Source organism: Perca fluviatilis, chromosome 1, assembly GCF_010015445.1.
Source record: "Perca fluviatilis chromosome 1, GENO_Pfluv_1.0, whole genome shotgun sequence".
Lineage (NCBI taxonomy): Eukaryota > Metazoa > Chordata > Actinopteri > Perciformes > Percidae > Perca > Perca fluviatilis.
In genome coordinates this window covers 13,829,268-13,851,812 of record NC_053112.1, presented here as the reverse complement: position 1 = coordinate 13,851,812, position 22,545 = coordinate 13,829,268, and the positions used below count along the sequence as shown (strand labels likewise).

At 39.6% G+C, this 22,545-nt stretch overlaps 2 protein-coding genes across 12 annotated transcripts; both read left to right on the top strand.

The window, feature by feature from the left end:
* The first annotated feature begins 1,025 nt into the window (after nucleotides 1-1,025).
* On the top strand, nucleotides 1,026-9,557 carry LOC120558337 (endothelial zinc finger protein induced by tumor necrosis factor alpha-like). 7 transcript variants are annotated; one of them, XM_039799319.1, is made up of 9 exons: nucleotides 1,026-1,220; nucleotides 2,060-2,099; nucleotides 2,209-2,636; nucleotides 2,764-3,129; nucleotides 4,907-4,968; nucleotides 5,053-5,205; nucleotides 5,674-5,893; nucleotides 7,905-8,168; nucleotides 8,724-9,557. In XM_039799319.1, exons 3-9 carry the CDS (start codon nucleotides 2,540-2,542, stop codon nucleotides 9,320-9,322), a joined length of 1,761 nt encoding a protein of 586 aa, XP_039655253.1. In that variant the 5' UTR covers nucleotides 1,026-1,220; nucleotides 2,060-2,099; nucleotides 2,209-2,539; the 3' UTR covers nucleotides 9,323-9,557. The 7 variants fall into 7 exon arrangements, with proteins under 7 accessions (XP_039655253.1, XP_039655227.1, XP_039655236.1 ...); XM_039799293.1 differs by having other exon boundaries at nucleotides 2,206-2,636; XM_039799302.1 differs by having other exon boundaries at nucleotides 2,009-2,099.
* A 620-nt stretch (nucleotides 9,558-10,177) lies between these two features.
* On the top strand, nucleotides 10,178-21,863 carry LOC120558306 (oocyte zinc finger protein XlCOF28-like). 5 transcript variants are annotated; one of them, XM_039799255.1, is made up of 6 exons: nucleotides 10,178-10,394; nucleotides 11,835-11,968; nucleotides 14,588-15,567; nucleotides 16,616-16,799; nucleotides 16,917-17,045; nucleotides 20,276-21,863. In XM_039799255.1, the coding sequence occupies exons 2-6, from the start codon at nucleotides 11,851-11,853 to the stop codon at nucleotides 20,971-20,973; spliced, it is 2,109 nt and encodes a 702-aa protein (XP_039655189.1). In that variant the 5' UTR covers nucleotides 10,178-10,394; nucleotides 11,835-11,850; the 3' UTR covers nucleotides 20,974-21,863. The 5 variants fall into 5 exon arrangements, with proteins under 5 accessions (XP_039655189.1, XP_039655182.1, XP_039655159.1 ...); XM_039799248.1 differs by having other exon boundaries at nucleotides 11,835-11,989; nucleotides 16,920-17,045; XM_039799225.1 differs by having other exon boundaries at nucleotides 11,835-11,989.
* The last annotated feature ends 682 nt before the right edge of the window (nucleotides 21,864-22,545 follow it).

Here is a 22,545-nt window from a genome sequence, read left to right as displayed (position 1 = left end):
TCAAAGAGTGGTAACTATGGTGAGAGGGATCTTTAATGATGTTTTGAAATGTAAAAGTCTGCAGCCTCTCCACATATACACTGTTGTGTTGTGGAAAGGGGCGGGTCCATGTCATGCTTCTTCCGGAAGTCCAGTATCATCTCCTATTTTCGTTTTTTTTGGTGTTCAGTGTAAGGTTGTTCACTGAGCACCACTCTGACAGTCTCTGTACCTCGTCCCTATACGCAGACTCATCTCCCCCCGAGATAAGCCTGACAATGGTTGTATCTTCCACGAATTTGATGAAAAATGTTTTGTTTACATTTGGTTTGGAGAAAATTATTATAAACCCAGGTCAATAATAATACCACCCATTAACCATGACATTTTTTTTTTATAGCAGTATGGTACCTAAAGGTACCATCAGGACAACTTAGATAATGGTTATATGTATTTGTAAAGTCTCATGTCATAACAAGCTTATTATGGCGTGTTCACATTTGCTCCGCGTCAGTGTGAATGCGCCATTAGTCACAATATATAGCCTACAACTGTATACAGAAATATAATATATACTGTAGGAATACACATTTTTTTCTTCAATATAATCAGTGGTGTCAAGTATTCAGATCCTTTACTCTAATAAAAGTACTAATACCACACTGAGAAAATACTCCAAGTAAAACTGCTGCATTGTAAAAAAATAAATAAGTATTATCAGCGAAATGTACTTAAAGTATCGAAATTAAAAGTACTCATTGTGCAGTAAATTGTTCCGTCATTCCTTAATTAAGTTATCCACCCATAATAATAATAATAATAAATTGAATTTATATAGCGCTTTTCATGGACCCATGCCGATAGATAGATCACAGCATTCCTCAGTGTATATTAAAATGAAATGTGTTAGGTTGCTTTGAAGAAAAAAAAACAATATTTACCCGTGTTACATTGTGGGAATCAGATTTAAAATGAAGTTGGATATTTTTAGGGATGTTATAGCGGACAGCTGTTATAGGAACTCCATTTGACAGCTTGAATTGCGTATTTCTGTCCTCTTATCTGGCAACCCTGAACCTAGCCAGCCTCCATCTCTGCTAGGGTCTCATGCTAACTGTTGTTGGAGTATCACTGTTTGTACAAAGACATAAAATACCCTTTGGTACATGCACTGCGGTTCTGCTGAGACTCAGGGATGTGAGTCGAAGCTAACGTGGTGATTTGAAGCCACCATGAATGAGGTGAGTATTATAAATTTAACCCACAATGGCCGAGTTAGTGCTACGTGCTAGCTAACCGTTAGCCAGCACAGTGTGAGCTCCGTCGTTATCTTCTGATGTAGGCTACTGCCGTTGTGCTGCGAGGCGAGTCTGAGCGACAGGCTGGGGTCTGGCTTATATATCAGGCTGTCTGGACCAAGTACTCAGTTACAAGTTAAAGTCCTGCATTTAAAATGTTGAAGTATGTAACTATAATCAGGAAAATGTTTTAAAAGTAAAAGTAGTCAAAACAGCCCATGTAACTGTTAACGGCACAATATTATACTGGATTATTATTAGTCATGAGTCATGACTCATGCATTAATATAAAAGCAGGAATGATTTTCATTATGGTTTGTAAAAAATGTGAAAAATATCCATCACGTAAGTTACACCTTCACAATGTTTTATTTGTTTTGTTCAACCAATAGTCAAAATTATTGAAATAATTAAAAGAAGAAATAATTTGTGAACCCAGTACCATACATTGTTTGGCTTTTTTTTTCGCATGCAAAATGACTTATATCATATAACTATATCAAAAGTAGTTGACAATTAATTATCTGTCAATTGTCTAAACGATTAATCATTTAAGCTGAACTTCTTTATACTGTTTGGTAGTTAAATATATAGTAAAGCAACATATTTTATAAGCTCTTTATATTTTTTGTATGCAAATATCTTAACCTCAGGAATGCAAAACATGAAACAAAGGACTAAAGTGGTATGGAGTTATGAAAAATTATGTCTTCTGTTTTATTACCAACTAGTGATTTTACTTCCTACCTTTTACAAATCTTCCTGTAAATGCCCTGGACAAGAGTGGGGCAGTTTCCAGTGATGTTCTCTGGAATAAACCAGGTAGAGTAGAAGATTAGAGGAGGGGGTGCTATCTAAACTTGAGAAAGTTGAATTACTGTACTCTCCATAACCTGTATGAAATTCATTACATATTTCTTTCTTATAGAAGAAGTCAAACTTTGTTTTGATGAAAAGGACAATCACGCTGCAGCAGAACAACCTAAAGCGCAACGAAACAGAACGACAGGAAACTTTTCCGCCAAATTTGTCAAATAGATTTCACAATTCAGAGCCATCAATGCCAGCACATCAAGAAACACAGCAGAGCAGTGAAGCCTTTCAAATGTTCCTATTGTTGGTAGAGGTTTACCTTTATAACCCTCTGATTGTTCACCTGCGAAGCCACAGTAAAGGGAAGCCTTTCTTCTGCCTGTGTGTGGTATGAACTTTTCTCTGATGAGCCACGTAAAGTTGCATAAAAAAAACCACACGCTAAAAAGATGTCTGCCATGACGAATGTGCAAGAGGAAGAAGATGCGGTTGGTGGTTTGATCAACTCTGATGGAAAAGAGTTAGAATGGGATCCTGGCCGCTCTAGTAAGTGGAAATAGTTTAGTTGTTAAATGATGAGATGGGATGTCATTCTCTCTGTATTTCTATCTGAAAACTAAATGTCTCTATGATCTTTTCCCTAATCTGCTTAAAACCAATGATCAACAATTAGATAGAAGAAGCCTGGACTCGTCTTGCTGCTGCCATGTGTGTGGAAAGAAATTCTTGAACACCAGAGCTCTACAGCGACACCAAAGGACCCACGCTGGAGCCAAACCTCATAAATGCTCCCATTGTGGGACAGCATTCAGTGTCCTGAACAGACTGAAGAGACACCATTTAATCCACACCAAAGAGAGATCTGTCTCCAGTCCAGTGTGTGACACAAGATTTTCTCGCAAGGACAGGCTGAAGGAACACCTCCGCATACACGGATGTTCAGCTAAAGCCAAGGAAGCTGCGGAAGCTTTGGGTGGAGTGGAGACTGCCGACGCTACCGTCAGCTCAGACACATCGCGTTTGGAAATCAAGTCTGCTGGTAGGTTGATTCCGAAAAAAATGTGGTGACTAAGTGTCGGACCTGAAAGTCCGAGAGGCAAAAAAAAGTCCTTAGACCTAGAGATTTGACTGTAAACAGTGCTTATATACTAGTGATATGCTAGTGATTTAAAAGTGCTTCTGATTTTAAAGGGTCAGTTCACCAAAAAAACTAAACATTTTCTAACTTACAACTAGTCTTATCGAACCATGCTGGTTTTATTGGCTGAGGTTTTGAGATTTGTTAAGCAACCTCAATACAATAGAGGTCAATGTAATTTTGTTCCCAGCAGCAGTGCGTCTTTTCAATTAGACTATAGGTTATTTGACTATAAGACTTTCCTCCAACCGTTTTGAAGGACAGTTGACCGACTGGAAATTGCTGACAGTGAGGGCTTTGGCTTATCCAGAGTAACAAGGACTCTCTTACTGGAAAGAGATGTTGTAATTTGTCAATGGTGTGTGCACCAGAAATCATCTCATTGTGTTGGGATGGAGATAGAAATCCCAGAGGCAGATATCTCAGCGAATAAAAAAAAAAAACAGAATTTAATGCATCATGATGGCTACCACAAGGAGAAAATGAGAATAAGATTTTTTGTGATTTGAGTGAACTGACTTTCTAATGACACAAATACAAGTAAGTTGAAATAAAAATGGACAACAATACTTCAGCTTTCATTGCCGAACATGTAGTTGCCTAGACACGAGGTACAGTGCTCAGCATAAGTGATTACACCCATGAGAAAGTTGACTAAAAAGAGGAGTAAAAAATCATCATGTGGAAATTGATCTTAATGCCTTAATTAAAACAATGAGGAAAAATCCAACCTTTAAGGACACCAATTTTCTTTGTGAATGAATAATCATAAATAAATAAATGTTCTTCCTTAAAATACAGGGGGCATAAGTAAGTACACCCCTATGTTAAATTCCCATAGAGGGAGACAGATTTTTATTTTTAAAGGATCCAGGATACTATGCATCCTGATAAAGTTCCCTTGGCCTTTGGAATTAAAATAGCCCCCCATCATCACATACCCTTCACCATACCTAGAGATTGGCATGGGGTACTTTCCATAAAATCATCTCTCAATGCAAATCAAACCAGCTATTAGGCTAACTGAAATAAAACCATGCCAATCTCTAGGTAAAAATCTGCCTACATTTTTTTTTTAGAAACTGCACTGTGCACAGCATATAAGGATTCCAGCATCTGTATATATAAATCTTATACAGTTTTGCTTGATTTTTTGCTCCTCACATTACATGCATTGAGGGTCAAATAACACCTCTTACAAGACCTACAGCCGAATGTTCATGGTGCAGCCATTTCTCAATGCCAGAAATAATGGGACTGTCTGTGCTAAATGCTAAATTTAACTGTTATATTCAAACAAATCAGAACAGCTGGATTATATAAAAAAAATATTATTCCAAAATGGAAAGTGACTTTATAAGATATTTGTGATAGAAAAATAGGGTTTAATAATTCAAACCAATGTATCTTTAATTGTGTCTCTGCTACAGTTTTATTAAGTTGTGCAAAATTAACTACATGATTGTCTGGAAAAACTGTTGAATTTGGTATGATTAAATGATCTGCATGCTCTTTTTATTGCACAACATAATCCTAAATAAACACTGTAGGTGAAAAATGGTTTATTCTGTACATTACAGTATAATACAGTTCAGACTTTAAACAAATGGCTAAATTATTGTTATGTCACTTGACCAGTGGCTATACTATAATGAATATGAGTCATTTGTTTATACAGGAAATAGGCCCCTGCATCACCATGGCAACCAAGAAAACCATGCTGCAGACAACCACAGCCAAGTGAGAGAAAATGACATCCTGTAGATGTTAAAATTAGCTGCCTGTTCACATCCCTCACAACTGTTGTTGCTTCATATTTTACAGACATCTGTGTGGAATGGTGGTCATTATACAGCATTCATCCCGTTGGACCAAAACCCAAATATGTCTCACTGGAGCGCAGCAGAGGGCCACCGGGCTTATGGTGCTCCAGGAGGAGCAAGCATTCATTTCAGTGCCTTGCTCAGGGGCACAGTGGTAAGTGATACCTCGACCTCCCAGATGAAATGGTCATTCTTGGTTTCACTTGTCACTGTAAGAAAGTGGCTGGGTTGGGTGGAAGTTACCTTAAAACTGTCAGTAGGTGGTGCTGTTAATCCACTCATCTGCATCCTGTCAGGTTTGATGGTGCCTCTCACATTGTGTATCACTTTCATAATCAATACAACTAATATTTGGAGACAGATGTATTTTTTGTAAGATGGCATCTGTTGTCATCTTTATCTGTTGCGTGACTTTTGAAAGTAGCTTATGAGTTATATTCTAATAATATGAGTTACACAGTAATCATAATTATTCTGTTTAAGAAAAAAACAAAAACGTAACTGCATTTAAGTTGTGTTTTGTGCATGTATCATTACAGTGTTTAACTTTGGTTAACAATAAAATTAAATTCTATAATTAGGGTTACACAGGGTGATCATTTAAAACCTCTCATGATCACAGGAACAGGAGCACTTTAAAGAGAGCTGTCCAGCGGAGCAGCCCTCCTGGCCTTCTGGGACTTCCTCTGTATCCCCCCCCTCTGAGCCCGGGCTCACCACACCCCTCCCACACAACACCACATCGAAGAAAATGCACCTGAGCGAGATGGATCCCGAGTTAAATCACCATGAAGAACACAGACCTGAAATGCAGGACCAGGATGACAGAACAGAACCTACAGGTAAGTTTGACTGAAGTATTATGAAGGTATTATGTATTTTGTGAACACATACAACTCTTACAGATTTATAATCGAGAAACCAATCGAGAAACCAAAATCTAAAATTTAGTTTCAAAGTAATCTAGAGTCCATTATGAAATTCACAGACTGTAAGCCTGGAACACGAATGTCAGCATCGTTTTGTGAACTTTTATATTTGGAAACATTTACTGTATAAACACAGCAAGCTAATAATAAAAATAACAGAATATGGAATAAACTCAAAGTACATGATTTTATTTTAATGCGGATCCGGTTTGAATTGCAGTATTATTATAAAAGGGGAAGTAAAAAACAAACGGTGAATAGATGTTGTGATGAACCCACAACCAATTAGCTCTACAGACCTTTTTAGCATCTTTTTCAGCATTAATGTTTTGGAAGCTGGTTTCAATGATAAAACTCCTTAGCAGCTAAGAGGTTAGCTATTTCCCTTTTTTAACTTTCAGCTTGTTCAATTCTAGCGGCCGCGTTGGACAAAAGCGGTAGTGTTTTTACCACACCTGCTGTCATAAAGGTCTTTTTACAGTGCTGTATTGCCCACTGTATAGTACTTTGTTAGCGTTACCAGATGGTCATATAGTCGTGATGAATGTTTTGCTCAACCAGAAAATCATTCATTTACAATAAGATAATAAGTTACAGATGCATCTTTGCATTTCAAGTTGCATACGGTAACTTAGCCTACTTTAGATGCTCATATTATGCTCATCTTCAGGTTCATAATTGTATTTAGAGGTTATATCAGAATAGGTTTACGTGGTTTAATTTTCAAAAAACACTTTTTGTTTTACTGCACATTGCTGCAGCTCCTCTTTTCACCCTGTGTGTTGAGCTCTCTGTTTTAGCTACAGAGTGAGTCATCTCACTTCTGTTCCATCTTTGTTGGGAGTCGCACATCTGCAGTAGCTAGATAAGGACTACTAGCCAGTCAGAAGCAGAGTATGAGGGTGTGCCATGCTAGCAGCTAGGCGAGCATTATAACGTGTGTTACAAAGTGACGCACGTTTGTCTCTGAAGTAAAGGCTGGACTAGAATAGAGCTGTTTGGAGCAGTTTGTGAACAGTGTTTTCTGTTGGAAATGGTAAGTCCCTTTGGGGTGGACTTTGGGCTTTTTCACTTTGTAAACCTATTACATGCACAAAAAGATATATAACACAATAAACCCAAAAAGCATAATATGAGAACTTAGAAGAGATTTTTGAAGCAACCAACATAGTAATAACATCGATTCATATAGCGCATTTCATGAAACCCACGGACGCTTTACACAAGTAACGTTACAGGAGGACAAGGGAAAAGAAAATAGTAAGCCAACACAAACATAGACTAAAAGGAATAATTCAGGGTGGATTTTGAATAATTTACAATCCCGTAATTGTCTCCATCTGTTAAAATAAGTTGACTCACGTTATTGCCCGTTGTTTTTCACTTTTCCTTTTAGCTTTTAGTTGTTCTTCGTTTAATTTCCTTCTTTTCTGTGATGGTCCAGCTCCAGTATCAGCCATAACTACAACAGATAACTTCTAAAATAACATTATGCCTATATAAAGAAATCTCCTGCTTCCTTTTTACCTGGCTCCGCTGGCATACGCTATCACAGGCTTTTCTGGTGTTACAAAGAAATCTGTGACCCATCAGAATGTGTTACTGTAGCGCCATCTACCTGCCGCAAATAAATTCTGTGACTTTGCGGGAAAAATCGGACCTGAGCAGATGCCTTAATAAAAACAATATAAAAATAGCGTCCTTTTCACTGTTAGTCTTGTTTGCTCTTCAGAAACATTAAAAAGTTACGTATAGTCACTTTAACTTCCATTCCTCAGGTGTCCAGAAACATGACTGCAAACTAATGCTAACTTTGCTCCCTTAATTCTGCTGCCCAGAGGGGGAAAATCAGACCCGCTGCTATTGGAGCAGCTTACCAAACTACTACATGTACACTACCTTAAGATTTCTTTCTCTTTTAAAGAAGCTTTTAAAGGACCGGAACCTGAAAGCAGCTCCAATGAACAGCCTCAGGAAAAGCCGTCTGAGGGGCCGAAACAATGCCGGGGGCTTCGCAGACTCAAGAAGAACTACAACTGTCCGACCTGTGGGAGAGTTTTCTCTCACAACCCAGCTCTGCAACGACACCTTGTGATCCACTCGGGGAAAAGACCTTTTAAGTGCTTTATATGTGGGAGAGGATTCACGCAGAGCGGAAACCTCAAAACACACATGAAAGTTCACAAAGGTCAGAGGCAACAAGAAGCTCCTTTGTCTTCTTCTTTTTTCTTTTTTTTAAATGGGGTTTCTGGAAAGCCCTGATCATGTGTTTTTCAGTGAAATCCTAATTTACTAATCTTAATTTGTATCTTAACTCTTTTTTTCACAGATTAAATAACATAAGTTATGTAACTATAGTCTTCTTATGCTAAGAAGTGTTGTTTTACGCCCTAAAGGCCCGGTCACACCAAAAAGTAGCATAGCAAACTTTATCCATGTGCCTTTGAAAATATTTGGTTCTAGATGCAGTGAGCTAGTTACCTACGCTGCTAAAGGGATATGTGTTCACGCCATTATTCAAAAGATAAATGTAGTACTGTTAACTTCTTTTACATAGGTGTCTGCCAGTGGTGGTTTAATTAAAGTGACGGTGCAACATGGTTAATTAAAAGCAAAACAATTATGTTGATTTTACTTTGCCCACTCAAGCAAATCCACTGATTTCAGTGTTTTAAATGCTGATGTGACCATTCCTTAACAATGCAGAACTGTCTGAAAATAACTGTCTTTGTTTTCCTCACAGGAGAGTTACCAAATTGGACATTAGTTCAAGAGAAGAGTCCACCTAAAGAATCTCCTGTAACAGTTCATGTGTGTGGAGAGTGTGGCATGGACTTCTCTCAGAAACAACAGCTGGAGGCACACTGCCAGAGTCACAAAAGGCCTTACGCGTGTCCTGACTGTGGCAAGACATTTAAAAACAAATATTATTTTAAAATACATAAGCGCATTCACTCAGGAGATTCGCCTTTCCTCTGTTCAGAGTGCGGAAAGAGTTGTGTCACAGCAGATTCGCTTAAAAAGCACGAGTTGACGCACACTGGAGAAAAGAATTTCCACTGTGATCAGTGCGGGAGGGCATTTTCACAATCCTCCCACCTCAACGTGCACCTCAAGACTCACACTGGAGAGCGGCCTTACCTCTGCTCAATCTGCGGTAAAAGTTACTCCAAAGCATCCCATCTGAAAGTTCACCTGCGAGTTCACACCGGAGATAAACCGTATACTTGTGAGAAATGTGGCAAGTGCTTCTATTACTCTCAAGGTTATCGAAAGCATCTGATGATTCACGACAAGAAGCCAAAACCTCCAGCAAAACCCTTGGGGAGACCAAAACAGTAGTGGTAAATAATCAATAATGTCACCTGGTAATTCACAATAGTCTGAGAGGATATAAAAGAAAAAAGTAAATATATCACAGATTGCCCGTTAATTACTGTGTTAAATTGAGAGATTGACTGAAGGGATTGTTTAAGCAATATGATAGTAATGACGTGTATATGGTGTACTGTACAGTCCGCGCCATTGTTATGTACAAGTAGAAAATAAATCATGACATAGTGAATCATTAATTGTATTTGTTTTGGTGTATTTGTATTTGTGATTCATCTAAACTTAAACTTTGATCAGAGTTTACTACTTGGTAGATTAGTGGTATAGTATTACATCATATATAGGCAAAACCATCAACATCATTATCAACATTTTTTTTGTTGAATACATATATCAGTAAGAGTATCATAAAATAATACTCAAGTAAAGTACAAGTATGTCAAATGTGTACTTAAGTACAGTACTTGAGTAAATGTAATTCATGACACTCCAGCAATGGCATTAGACATAATTGACAGTGATTATTATACATGTAGTAGTTTTGAATAATGTGAGCATTATTTTATGTGGTGTATACGCGCGTTTGAAAATGGCTGTAGAAAAATCAAGAGTGAAATTTTGGGTTCAACATTGAGAGGGGTTGAGAGCTCCACTTTTGAGCAAAATTGAAATTTTCAACGTCAAAAACTTCCTTTTCTGCATTCTGGTGAATTTTTTCTGCATCAATTTATGGTGCAAATGTCTTTATTTATGTAAAGGAAATTATAATAGGTTTTTGGGGTTGGTTGCACTGGCCAGTTTTGGTTATTGGTCATAAGTTATATTAGTGGTGACAGGGCTTTTATTGTGGTATCAAAAGCCAACCGGAAGTTCCGACACTACTGTAAGTGGCTGGCAGCTAAAAAGGTTATCAGATCCAAACGCTTATTTAACTTTACTCATTAGTTGGGTGGAATTAATTAGACACAGTGAACATATTGAGCATGAAAATGAGACGGAAGTAGAAGTATTGCCAAGTCGTTTCAATAAACTTCTGTCGAGCGGCTACTTTTTTTTACCTGAGGGAAAAATCAATGCTGAGGTTGGTCAACATGTCTATTGTCTGTTGTTAAACGTTAGCTAGCTTAGTTAGAGAGCGTTACACAAGCTGTGGTGATATTTGCAGCAGCTTTAACGTATTGTGTTTACGTTGGACTCGATGGTGAATATATCGGTTATTTGTTATTGTTGAATAGCGGCTCTAGCTTAAGGGGGAGGAGGGGTGCAACTGTTAGCTAGCTAATTGCTAATATCAGCAATGCTAGTGAACGCCGTGTCAGTGGCTAGCTGGCTAATAACAGTTTTCTCAAAGGCAGAGGTGGTCGTTGACCAAAGCTGGTCACCGCCGCCGCGTCACGACTGAGGCAGCTCTTTCAGAGGTCAAATACTGGTGTCTGTTACTGCAGGGTGCTCCTGATGCAATGGGTTAATTATCTCCCCATAGATACCAACAGGTTTGTCAATTGCTGCCTAACTTACATTACAATAAATGTGGAACTTAAAGGGGTCGAGAAAAAAATGAGTCCCATAAAGCTAACGCTACTGAGCTAACTGGGCTACTCAGGGCAGATGCACGAAAAGAGGTTTCCCACTGACATTCAAACCACTTGAATGCACAGTCAATTATTTATTATACGCTATAACCGCCAATTGGGTTGCACCTGAAAAGCTTGTTCGTTATACAACACATTTTTTTAAGGCACTGTCTGTCCCTCAGGCCCAGCCAGGTTAAAACCCCCTGTAATAACAAAGCATCCGCACTGCTGAAGTGTCCATGAGCAGGACAGTGGATGTCTTCCAAGAAGAATTGAGGCACTGTGTTGTGTAGCTGATCAAGTGGCAAAAATACTTCCCTAATATAAATCTGCTTCTGGAGGCTGAAAATCTGAAGCTGAACCAGAGTGGAATAAAAACTGTCACTGAATGAATCCTCTGGGATTATTATTATTTATAAACCTATCTGAAACAACAGTATAATTAATCTACATAACCAAGAGTCACAACCACCAGTATGTCACAAATGTTTGAAACAATTCTTTAATCCTAAATACAAGAGCACTGAATGTGATATCTGGGATATGTTATCGAATGAAGAAAAGTGAAATTGTAAAGTTTTGGTTGTCAGAATTGTCCATCCAGGCAGGTTTGGTTTGTGCTCGTACATTTGAAGTAATGCTTATTATTATTATTATTATTATTATTATTATTATATATATATATAACAACCTATCTGTAACAGGACTGTGGTTAAAATATACATCAATAACTTACTGTATGAATATAAATATAGCAAATGACATCATTTTGATTCTTAGTAAGTTGGGTAAGCCCTATAATGGATTTATTAGTTCAAAGAGCCAGCAACAGCAGTGGTTGCTCAGTGGTTTGCCACACCTTGCTTATACTGTATATGTTCAGTCACTTGCTAAAACTTATTTTTTGAATGTCTTTTTACTGACTCTTGATTTTTAACCTCGACAAGGTTGTATATTTGAGAGATGGGCTCTGAAAACCCAGAGGACTTTGGGCCAGCTGTGATCCTCGCTGAGGAAGATCAGCAAGAAATTGGAGGCCTGATCAACTCCGATGGAGAAGAAGTGGATTTCTCAGATCTCAGTGAGCAAATAAATTGTAACAGTTGAGTATACACTGAGTGACTTGAAAAATAGAGCCCACTGTACATTGTAATGCAGTCTAACAGTCATGTAACAAATATGTACTTTGTGAATCAAACTAACAGGGTAACGTTAGATCTAAAGGGACGGAAAGAAAGATCTAAATCTTAACCAACATCAATTAACTCACTAGCAAATATGGCATGCTAATTTCACTTCAGAGGTAGCCCTACAAGTATCTACTGTGGAGGTCCACTGTTTGTTATGGGTGAAAGAATATTTGCGGTTACTTGATGCACTACTTCCAAAAGTTTGACAGGCAGGGTTAGATTTTTTTCAGGAGCTATTCTAAATGATGAATTCACTTTTTGTTTAAAGTGTTAAAGGCCCTGGACACCCACACAGGTGTTTTTCAGTTATTCTAGCTGAATAGACCTCTGCCCAGGTTTAAGGTAGGCCGGAGCATAGATTATTACGTCACAAATTTCATCTACCAATAAGAATGATAAAGATGTCACGTGTCCTGCCCTAACAGGTGCAACAGAGCTGACTGACCGTTTATACACGCCCACTGAGTCCTGGGAAGAGGTCTCATCAGTCAGAATAGCTGGAAACACCGGTGTGGGTGTCCAAGGCCTTTAAGTTAAAAAAACAAAACAAGCAAAACATTTACTCTGAACTGCTTAAGTGCAGTATTTATTATATCAAAGTATTATATAGTCAGGATAAACATCCAGTGCCACCTTTTATGCATTCCCAGCCTTGACAGGTCTTCTTTGATTAGGATGTAAATGCATGAAGATACCTGAATCCACCATGTGTGACAGCATGCACACATAGATGCAATGATTCCACTTTTTCTCTCCCAATACAGATATCTTAAGATAAGATAAAATAAGATAGACTTAATTAATCCCACACTGGGGAAATTCCTGTGCTACAGCAGCTCAAAAGAAAAAAAAATGTACACACATCAGAACATTAAAGGAACACGCCGACTTATTGGGAATTTAGCTCATTCACCGTAACCCCCAGAGTTAGACAAGTCGATACATACCCTTCTCATCTCTGTGCGTGCTGTAAGGCTGTCTGATGGCTCCAGCGGCATCAGGCCAGCACAGAACATGCAGGTGAATGGTTCCAGTAATCCTACTGCTCCGAATAAGTGACAAAATAACGCCAACATGTTCCTGTTTACATGTTGTGATTTGTGTAGAAGTGTGGCGACAAAAACAACGTAACATGAGACACAGCCATCTTCTAACCGTAAACAAACCGGGAACTATATTCTCAGGCGGAAGAATATAGTACTTGGGCGGAATGATTCGCTTTGCAGTCCAAAGTTAATGGTTTGTTTACGGTTAGAAGACGGCTGTGTTAAATGTTACGTTGTTTTTTGTACACGGCGTGACTCTACAAATCACAACATGTAAATAGGAACATGTTGGCGTTATTTGTCACTATCTGAACAGTAGGATTACTACTACATTCACTATGTTCTTACGCTTGGCGGCGTCAGACAGAGTTACAACACGCAAGGAGATGAGAAGGTTATGTATCGAATTGTCTAACTCTGGGGGTTATGGTAAAAAATATTCATGAAGTATAAGAAATAGAAAAAATAGAATTAGTTATAATAATAGTAATAAAACAAACATTTACACAATAAACACCCTTATATAAACAGATAGTATATAAACACAGATATACAGATGAGTAAGGTGCAGATGAATAGAAATGACATATTGCACAGTTGGAGGTAACACAGAGTAATAAATAAATATGCATAGTGCAGAATATTGTCCAGTGATGGCTCATATTGCAGAACCAGCTAGCAGTGCTACGTTATGATGTTGCATTAAAGAGTCTAACTGCTGCTGGAATGAAGGACCTGCGGTAGCGCTCCTTCTTGCACTGAGGGTGCAGCAGTCTGCTGCTGAAGGAGCTGCTCAGGGAACTCCTAGAGGTGTTGCCCATGATTGATGCCAGCCTGTCTAACATCCTCCTCTCCCCCACCTCCTCTATGGTGTCCAGAGGACAGACCGGAACAGAGCTAGCCCTCTTCACCATTCTGTTTAACCTTTTCCTGTCCCTCTCTGTGCTCCCAGCTCCCCAGCAGGCTACTGCATAAAAGATTTGCAGACGCCACCACAGAGTCCTAAAATGTTTTTAACAGAGTCCTGCACACACCAAAGGACCTCAGCCTCCTCAGCAGGTGGAGATGGCTTTTGCCCTTTTTGTACAGGACGTCTGTGTTATTGGACCAGTCCAGTTTATTGTTGAGGTGAACACCCAGATATTTGTACGTCTCCACTGTCTCAATGTCGACGGGGGAGTCTTGAGTCTCAGTATGAGCGTTCTTTTTTCAAATTTTCTATTTAATTCCTTTATACATATGAGATAACTGTAAAACTAAGTTATGTCAAGTATAACGTTTTATAAAATAACCAGACTGAATGTTTGTTTTGCTGAAAATCATCAACTCACTGGCCTACAGTATGTAGGACTCTACTACATGTCTCAACATCATCAGCATCACTCTTCGTTCATTCGTTCTCTGGGATGAACGGTTTCAAAAATGTTTCTCTAACATTGCTTTCTCATCTTTCGTTTGACACAGGAGAGAGTGCTATCCATGGCATTGTACCTGCAGAGGCTCCCTCCAAGACGTTTGATCAAAGTGAGACTGAAAAACCACCGTCTCTCCACAGCTGCTCAGTGTGTGGTAAAGACTTCCCTTATGCCTCTAAACTTCAGCGCCACCTACGCACTCACTCCGGAGAGCGGCCTTTCCCCTGCTCCATGTGTGAGAAGAGATTTCCAGAAAAGGGGCTGCTCATGATCCACGAAAGGGTCCACACTGGGGAGAAGCCATTCCCGTGCACTTTCTGTGAGAAAAGATTTGCCAGTCAGGGCGAGCTCAGACTGCACCGGCGGACGCACACCGGCGAGAGGCCGTATCACTGCTCCATCTGCCTGAAGAGCTTTTCCCGACACTGGCATCTGAAGACTCACTTAGAGGCGATGCACTCCGAGGTTGTGGCGGGCTTTACGAGGAAGAAGTTTCCGTGTTCGGACTGTGACAAGAGCTGTAACTCGGCAGCTGAGCTGAGAGATCACCAGAGGACTCACACCGGAGAGAGGCCCTATCAGTGCTCTTTCTGTGACAAAAGGTTCGCCTTGTCGGGAACACTTGTGAGACACGAGCGCCTCCATACTGGCATCACGCCCTACCACTGCTCCGACTGCGGTAAGACATTTGCACAGCAGTGGACTCTGACGACACACATGCGGACTCACACGGGGGAAAAGCCTTACAGCTGCACACAATGCGATAAGTCTTTTGTAGCTCCAGGAGAGCTTCGGAGGCACACCAGGATTCACACAGGAGAAAAGCCGTACACCTGCGAGGACTGTGGGAGGCACTTCTCACTGGCAGGAACTCTCAGAAACCACAAACGATCGTGTACACAGAACAAGAATGGCTCAGTTCCAGGTGTAATCTCAGACCCAGTTCAAGCTGCAGCTGGCGAATCATCCCAGCAAGACCTGGCCAACAACATCCGCTCTGAGGGAGAGACAACACACAGCCATTACAAAGTAGAATCATTTTTATCTGGTTTGATTAAAGGTCCCATGGCATGAACATTTCACTTTATGAGGTTTTTTTAACATTAATATGCATTCCCCCAGCCTGCCTATGGTCCCCCAGTGGCTAGAAATGGTGATAGGTGTAAACCGAGCCCTGGGTATCCTGCTCTGCCTTTGAGAAAATGAAAGCTCAGATGGGCCGATCTGGAATCTTCTCCTTATGAGGTCATAAGGAGCAAGGTTACCTCCCCTTTCTCTGCTTTGCCCGCCCAGAGAATTTGGCCCACCCATGAGAGAGAGAGACATCATGGCTTTCAAACGAGCAAAGTGGCAGTTGGTCAAGGCCACACCCCCACCCTCCACCTTGCCCCCCCCTTCTCGGCTCCTTAATAGCTACACACAATATTAATAGCTAGACACAGAAATGTCACATCCTAAGTAAAGCTCATTGTGGGACTGTAATTCTGCACCAAGGCTGAATTTCGGAAAGAGACTTCAGATACAGTATTAGGGGACCACTAAGGTCTATATAAAAGCATCCAAAGAGCACCATGTCATGGGACCTTTTTAAGGTGTTAATTTTCTTCTGCCAGGGTTTCCCCCAGTGTATTGCAAGACTGGTGGCCCATCGGGCCTAAGTCACTGGGAATTATTTTGTGATTTTTCAGATGTTTTTAGGCTACAGTTACGGTGGGGCGGCTCGGTTGGAAACTTAGACATAGTCATATTTTCGAATCTCCAGTTAGGTTTTAGAACTGACTTAATGTAGAGCCCTATGGAATCGGTCTTATAGCTTTTTAAGTTCTTAATTTTGCGATTCCATTTTATGATTCTGTTATCACAGAACAAACATCGGGCTTTGCATTAATGCTGCCATCTGTCTGTGACTGTTCCCAGCCGGGCCCTCGTCAAGAAAAAAAAGACACTTGCCACTGGGCTAAACATTTTTCTGGGGGAAACCTGTCTGCATTCTTACATATATACGTCTTTACAACGTCCTAACACCGTTGTTGCCTCCATTTGTTCTTATTAAACTTTTTTTAAATTATTTTTATAGGTGTCTGACGGTCAGAGTTTGCCCAGTGCAGTTGAGCCCCATTCCTCAGAGGATCATAGCTGTGACAAAGCAGCTCAGTGTGAAAATAACCCCCGAGAACCAGAAGACCTACCGGAGGACGTCACTTCCAGTCCGCCTATGAATGTAATAGTGAAAGAGGAGGAAGAAGAGGAACCCTTGTGTGGTTCGTAATCAGAACATTCCAAATTTACCTTTTTATATAATAAAATGAGCCTGAATGCCTTTTAATGATGATTTTGACATTTGTAGGGGTTGTTTTACTTGTGTTTTCCCCCACTAGAAGAAGCTCCTGACCAGCTGTCTGGTAGTGAGGATTGCACCATGCAGGAGGAAACTGAAGAGCAGCATCCAGAAAGCAACGCAGAAATTAGGATAACGGTAAAGGAGGAAGAAGAGGAACTTGTGAACAGTAAGGGAATTAGTTTACAGGAGTACAAAAATCACTGCACAATGTTCACCACTATTACTGTTTTTACTACAGTCATAACTGGGACCTCGTGTCACTGAATGACTGGATTAAAACAGAGTTTTCCTCAATGATTTTAGCCCACCCTTCTCTCTTTTTACCATTTTTTTCTACATCCACACTAATCAGCGTAATTCTGAAAACAATGTTTGTGTGTCCACACTAGTTTTTTTTAAGTGCTCATATTATGCTTTTTTGGCTTTTCCCTTTCCTTTATTGTGTTATATATCTTTTTTGTGCAAAAGTGAAAAATCCCCAAGTCCACCCCAAAGGGACTTACCATCTCCAACAGAAAACACTGTTCACAAACTGCTCCAAACAGCTCTATTGTAGTCCAGCCTTTACTTCAGAGACAAACGTGCGTCACTTTGTAACACACGTTATAATGCTCGCCTAGCTGCTAGCATGGCACGCCCTCATACTCTGCTTCTGACTTGCTAGTAGTCCTTACCTAGCTACTGCGCATGTGCGACTCCCAACAAAGATGGAACAGAAGTGAGATGTCTCACTCTAAGCTAAAACAGAGAGCTCAACACACAGGGTGAAAAGAGGAGCTGCAGCAATGTGCAGTACAACAAATATATGGTGTTTTTTGAAAATTAAACCACGTAAACCTATTCTGATATAACCTCTAAATACAATTATGAACCTGAAAATGAGCATAATATGAGCACTTTAAAGGTTTGTGTCCACACTCAAACTCCTCAACAGGAAAATCTCTTTTCCATCACAAAGACAAACATGAACGTTTCCTTCTGTAACTTTACTGCTAAAGCCCGTGAGCCATCTGAGAGGACACAAGTAATCATTTTCAATCTCTTTTGTTCTTGTCCATAATAAAATTTAAAGCCATCGTTTTCAGATTTATCCACTCTGGTGTGTTAGGGTGTAAAAATGCTGGCTAAATATGGGAAGGAGAGAAAAAGATGCATTTTGAGACTTAGCTAGCTAAGTGTGGACATAGTCTGAGTGAGAGTGTACCTAATTTACCTAAAGATTACATAAGCAGGCTTCTCATTTTTAGCCGATTGTTTTAGCTGGTTGAAATGACAACCGTCATTGACATTATCATTACCTGTAGCATAATTCTTAATTCTATGAGTTGAAATTGAAATCTTGGCCTTTGTCTGGTTTATGTGCTCTTTAAAGCTGCCTGTGTTTGGCTTACAACCAAAGGTGGTTACTAAGAGAAAGAACCATCACTCTCTATTTTTGATATTTTTGATATTTTTGAAATAATAGAAAGGGGACTGTCTTTTTTTTTTTTTAGTTCACTCCGACTGACTCTTTGGTGTCTCTGACTGACTGGTTTGAAAATGAGAACCCTGCACTTGTGGTTAGTGGAGATTTTGTGTTACTTCTTAAAATTTAATAGGCTTTAGAGAATTTCCTATGGTTAATTAAAACCCTAATTTGACAATTAGAAATTATTTGATTCCTTTAGGGACTAATTACCAAACTGTGTAACGTTGCTTATAGGGCTGAAACGATTCCTCGAATAACTCGAATAATTCGATTACAAAAAATCCTCGATGCAAAATGACTTGCCTCGAAGCTTCGTTAAATCAATGTTACCAACGTTGTATCGCTGACGGACGGTGTTTCCGCACGGAGCATTATTACTGTCGCACAGACGCGGCTCAGTCAGCTGCTGGCGACACTGTCTATGTGCCAGAGCATAAATAGCGAGGGGCTAAGAGATGAGACAGGCTGGAGAAAACGACAAAGTGTCCAAAGTTTGGAATCAGTTCAAACGTAATTGAAACTAAAACTATGTACAGTGTGTCTACTGCAAAATCAAACTAGCTTACCACAATAATAGCACGACGTCAATGCTTTAGCATCTCAACAGAAAACACTGAGTCTAACTTAATCCTCCATTCCACGAAGAGGACCCGACAAAAGTAAATCACAGTGTGTTTGGTGACGATGAAACTACACCAAACACAACAACTACCAAAAACAAAGACAAGAAAATACGTAGTGGTGACCACGATCTGATCTAAAGAGCTGACGCGTTGACTATCCCTTCGGAAAAACAGCTGATTGTTGCGCATTTTTTTCTCTCTCTCTCTCTCTCTCTCTCTCTCTCTCTCTCTCTCTCTCTCTCTCTCTCTCTCTCTCTACGGAGAAACAGCTGATCAATGATCTAATAGCATAAGTGTAACAGAGCTGTGTGACATTATAATCAAATATATAAATGAAAATAGGTTGAGTATAACTAATATTTACATATAGGCCTACTGTATACAGATCAGTCTCAGGTTGAAACTTGTAGTTCTGAAAGTTAAGTTGCACAACTTAATGTAATGTTTGTGTATGTTTAATGTATCCCTTAGTTTGAGGTTGATATCATTTGAAAAAAAAAATCTTTAAAAACAATGTAATATGGCACTTAAATGCACTTAATATGTTTAGTTTTGTTACTTTCTTCCGAAAATGTTGCTTTTTTTCCCTAGTTTTAGTTGTTTAAAAACGCAAAAAAAAACATTAATCGATTAATGGATCGATAAAGTGCTACATTAATCGATTACAAAAAGAATCGATAGCTGCAGCCCTAATTGCTTATCTTTCAATTCAGTGGAATACTCCTAAAATGAAAAGCCAGCATTTGTTACTTTCTTGAACTTGCACTTGATGTCCTTAATCACTTTCCCAAATTATGTTTTTTTATGATGTTTTTATGATGCTTACATTTTATGTTATATTGTGTGCTGTCATGTATGGTTGTTGATGTTCTATTGATATTCTTTTAGGCTCTTTGTGCAAAGCAAATTCCCCTAGGGGCAATAAAGGTTTTATCATTAATTCATTGACATTTTTACTTTTGTCTAGTGTCCGGCCTATGCCTTGAATCAGACACTTAAAAAATGAATATTGCTGCACTGGGAATTGTATAAGTTGGGGCCGTCCGTAGTGGGGTGAGACAGGTTGTACTTTCCAAAAATCAACTCCCATGCGCTTCACTCCTTGACTGAACAATAGTGCTTCTACAGCACACAGAGGAGTTGAAAGCTGATCATCGGATCTTTTGTTTTTATCGCCTTTCAATCTCGTATCGTGTTGGATTCCACAGTGAGCCACGTCTTAACAAGCGAAAAGGGTTAATATACGTTGTTTGTCTTGAGTGTTACTATATAGCAAGTTTAAATTTTTCATTGATGTTCCCACAGCGTCGGGAGAGGATCCTGACCATGTCTCTGGCAGCGACAAAGACAGCGCTCCAGCCTCGCCAGGGCCGGAAGAGTGTAGCGACAATCTGACAAAGAGCTCTTACTGCTGCGGGCTCTGTGGGAGAGACTGTCACAAGATGTCGGCGCTTCAGATTCACATGCGAATTCATTCGGGTGAGAAGCCTTACCAGTGCAGTCTGTGTGGAAAGCAGTTCACCCAGAAAGGTCAGCTCAAGGGTCACCAGAAAGTCCACACGGGAGAGAAACCATTCTCCTGCCCGGACTGCGGGAAGTGCTTCGCCCACTCGGGGGCCATGAACAGACACCGGCTCACGCACACAGGAGAGCGGCCCTACCACTGCTCGGTGTGCGACCGGAGCTTCAACCAGTCCGGCCGCTTGAGGGAACATGAGAAGATCCACTTTGGGGAGAAGTTTGACTGTCCCGAATGCGAAAAGAGTTTTACCCGAGCTTCGAGCCTCAAGAACCATTTCAGGCTTCACACGGGCGAGAGGCCGTACGGCTGCGACATCTGCGGGCGAGGCTTCAGCCGCTCCCAAAGCCTGAGGCTCCACAAACGGAAACATGAGCAGCTTCACACTGAGGAGGAGTCTGGATTCAGCGCGAAGAACGACGATTCATCGCAGAGTGGCGATAACTCTCCGATTAATATGTGTATAGCAGACAAAAATGACTGAAAATGTATTTATTTAAACTGCAGAGATATGTACCAGTAGTATTGTAACGATAGAACGAAGATTTTAGGCAGTAAAACGTGAACTGAAGAAGTTCAGGGACTACCTCTGTGAAAGAACTGTCATTTAAACTATGTGGTGGTTCACATAAAAGTATTAAAGCTAAAATATTTAACTCCCTGAAATGAATAAACGCACACGTGTCAGGTGATGTTCAGCAACGAACAACACTTTAAGACAAAATGACCAAACACGTTTACTACAAACACAACTTTCGTAAAATCTTGGAAACTGTTAAGATGATAGATTTTAGAGGTCCTATTTACTCTCTTTTATCACTCTTACCTAAGTTAGTTGCAACAAAATATCGCACTCACATTTAGAGTATTTACTGTAGTGCAAATGACTTATTTAAGGTCTGTGATTTCACATTTTTCCATGCAGTATTTGTCATTCAAACTAATCGTGTATGTGGACATTGGATTGAAGAGTAATTGTTTATGTATCTGACGTTACAATGGCCAATAAGCCGTCTACGAATCAGGTGAAACTGGAATTCATTTTTTTGGGTATGAAATATTTTAGCCGGTAATGAATCAATGGGATCATGATATTCATCATGGTCTTTTGCCAAAAGCATTTTGCCCTAATGGTGATTAATCTGTATCTCTTGTTTGTGTTATTCAACAACTAAATCATGAATCACATTCACCTGGTTTAGAAAACTCTTAAAGGCCAAGTAACTATTGTGAATAAAGGAGTCATCCTATAAGACTGTGATACAAAAGGCAATAATTTAAAGCCATGTAGATGGTAAATTTTGCCCACTGCTGCCTCTGTCTTATTGTATGGGACATGTTATACTGAAGAATAAAAGTAAAATTACTAAAGACTGTTCTGTGTGGGGATTTCTGACTCCTGAGAGGAGTTTATGTACAAGAGGTACAAATATATGGACAAAAAGTCATGAATATGTATCATAATATTTTTAAAACCATTAAAAAGGCATCGACTGTAGACACTGACCATAAAAAGTTCTGGTTAAAAATTGAGCCAAACTATATTTTTAGTAGGTTTCTAACTAAAGTGATAAGTTAAAAATATTCTCAATCAGTTTACACCCATCATGTCTGAGTTACCATGCATGACGCATGTTCTGGATCAAGTGAGTGCTCGCATAAATCTTCTGTGAAATGAATTCCCATGTCTTGGGTTCACATGAAACCCTGCTTATTTTATTACAGTACGATTGCCCATAGAGATTTGAACATGTGAGGAAAAGGAATACAGGAATAGGTGTTATTTTTTGCCAAAAGATTCAGAAAAACATTGGAGAGCCACATTTCACAGAAATAGCAAGTTATTATAAATAAATTAGGTCACACAACATTGCACACATGACAGCGTCCAGGTCCATTATGTACAGTGTATTTTGCTGAGCTAAATAAGACTTTAAACCAATATTTTAGCAATATCAATATAATTTCTTGAACCTTCGAGAAATTTGACTACTAAATGTTCTCAGAAAGAATATAAAATGACGTGACTTTATTTATATTTCATGCAGTTATACTA

Coding starts and splice junctions, on each gene's coding strand:
- LOC120558337 (XM_039799329.1), top strand. CDS start 2,540: ATGTCTGCCATGACGAATGTGCAAGAGGAAGAAGATGCGGTTGGTGGT. Junction 2,637..2,763: donor ATGGGATCCTGGCCGCTCTA/GTAAGTGGAAAT, acceptor ATCAACAATTAG/ATAGAAGAAGCCTGGACTCG. Junction 4,969..5,052: donor CTGCAGACAACCACAGCCAA/GTGAGAGAAAAT, acceptor CATATTTTACAG/ACATCTGTGTGGAATGGTGG.
- LOC120558306 (XM_039799225.1), top strand. CDS start 11,851: ATGGGCTCTGAAAACCCAGAGGACTTTGGGCCAGCTGTGATCCTCGCT. Junction 16,800..16,916: donor AGAAGAGGAACCCTTGTGTG/GTTCGTAATCAG, acceptor TTCCCCCACTAG/AAGAAGCTCCTGACCAGCTG. Junction 17,046..20,275: donor AGAAGAGGAACTTGTGAACA/GTAAGGGAATTA, acceptor ATGTTCCCACAG/CGTCGGGAGAGGATCCTGAC.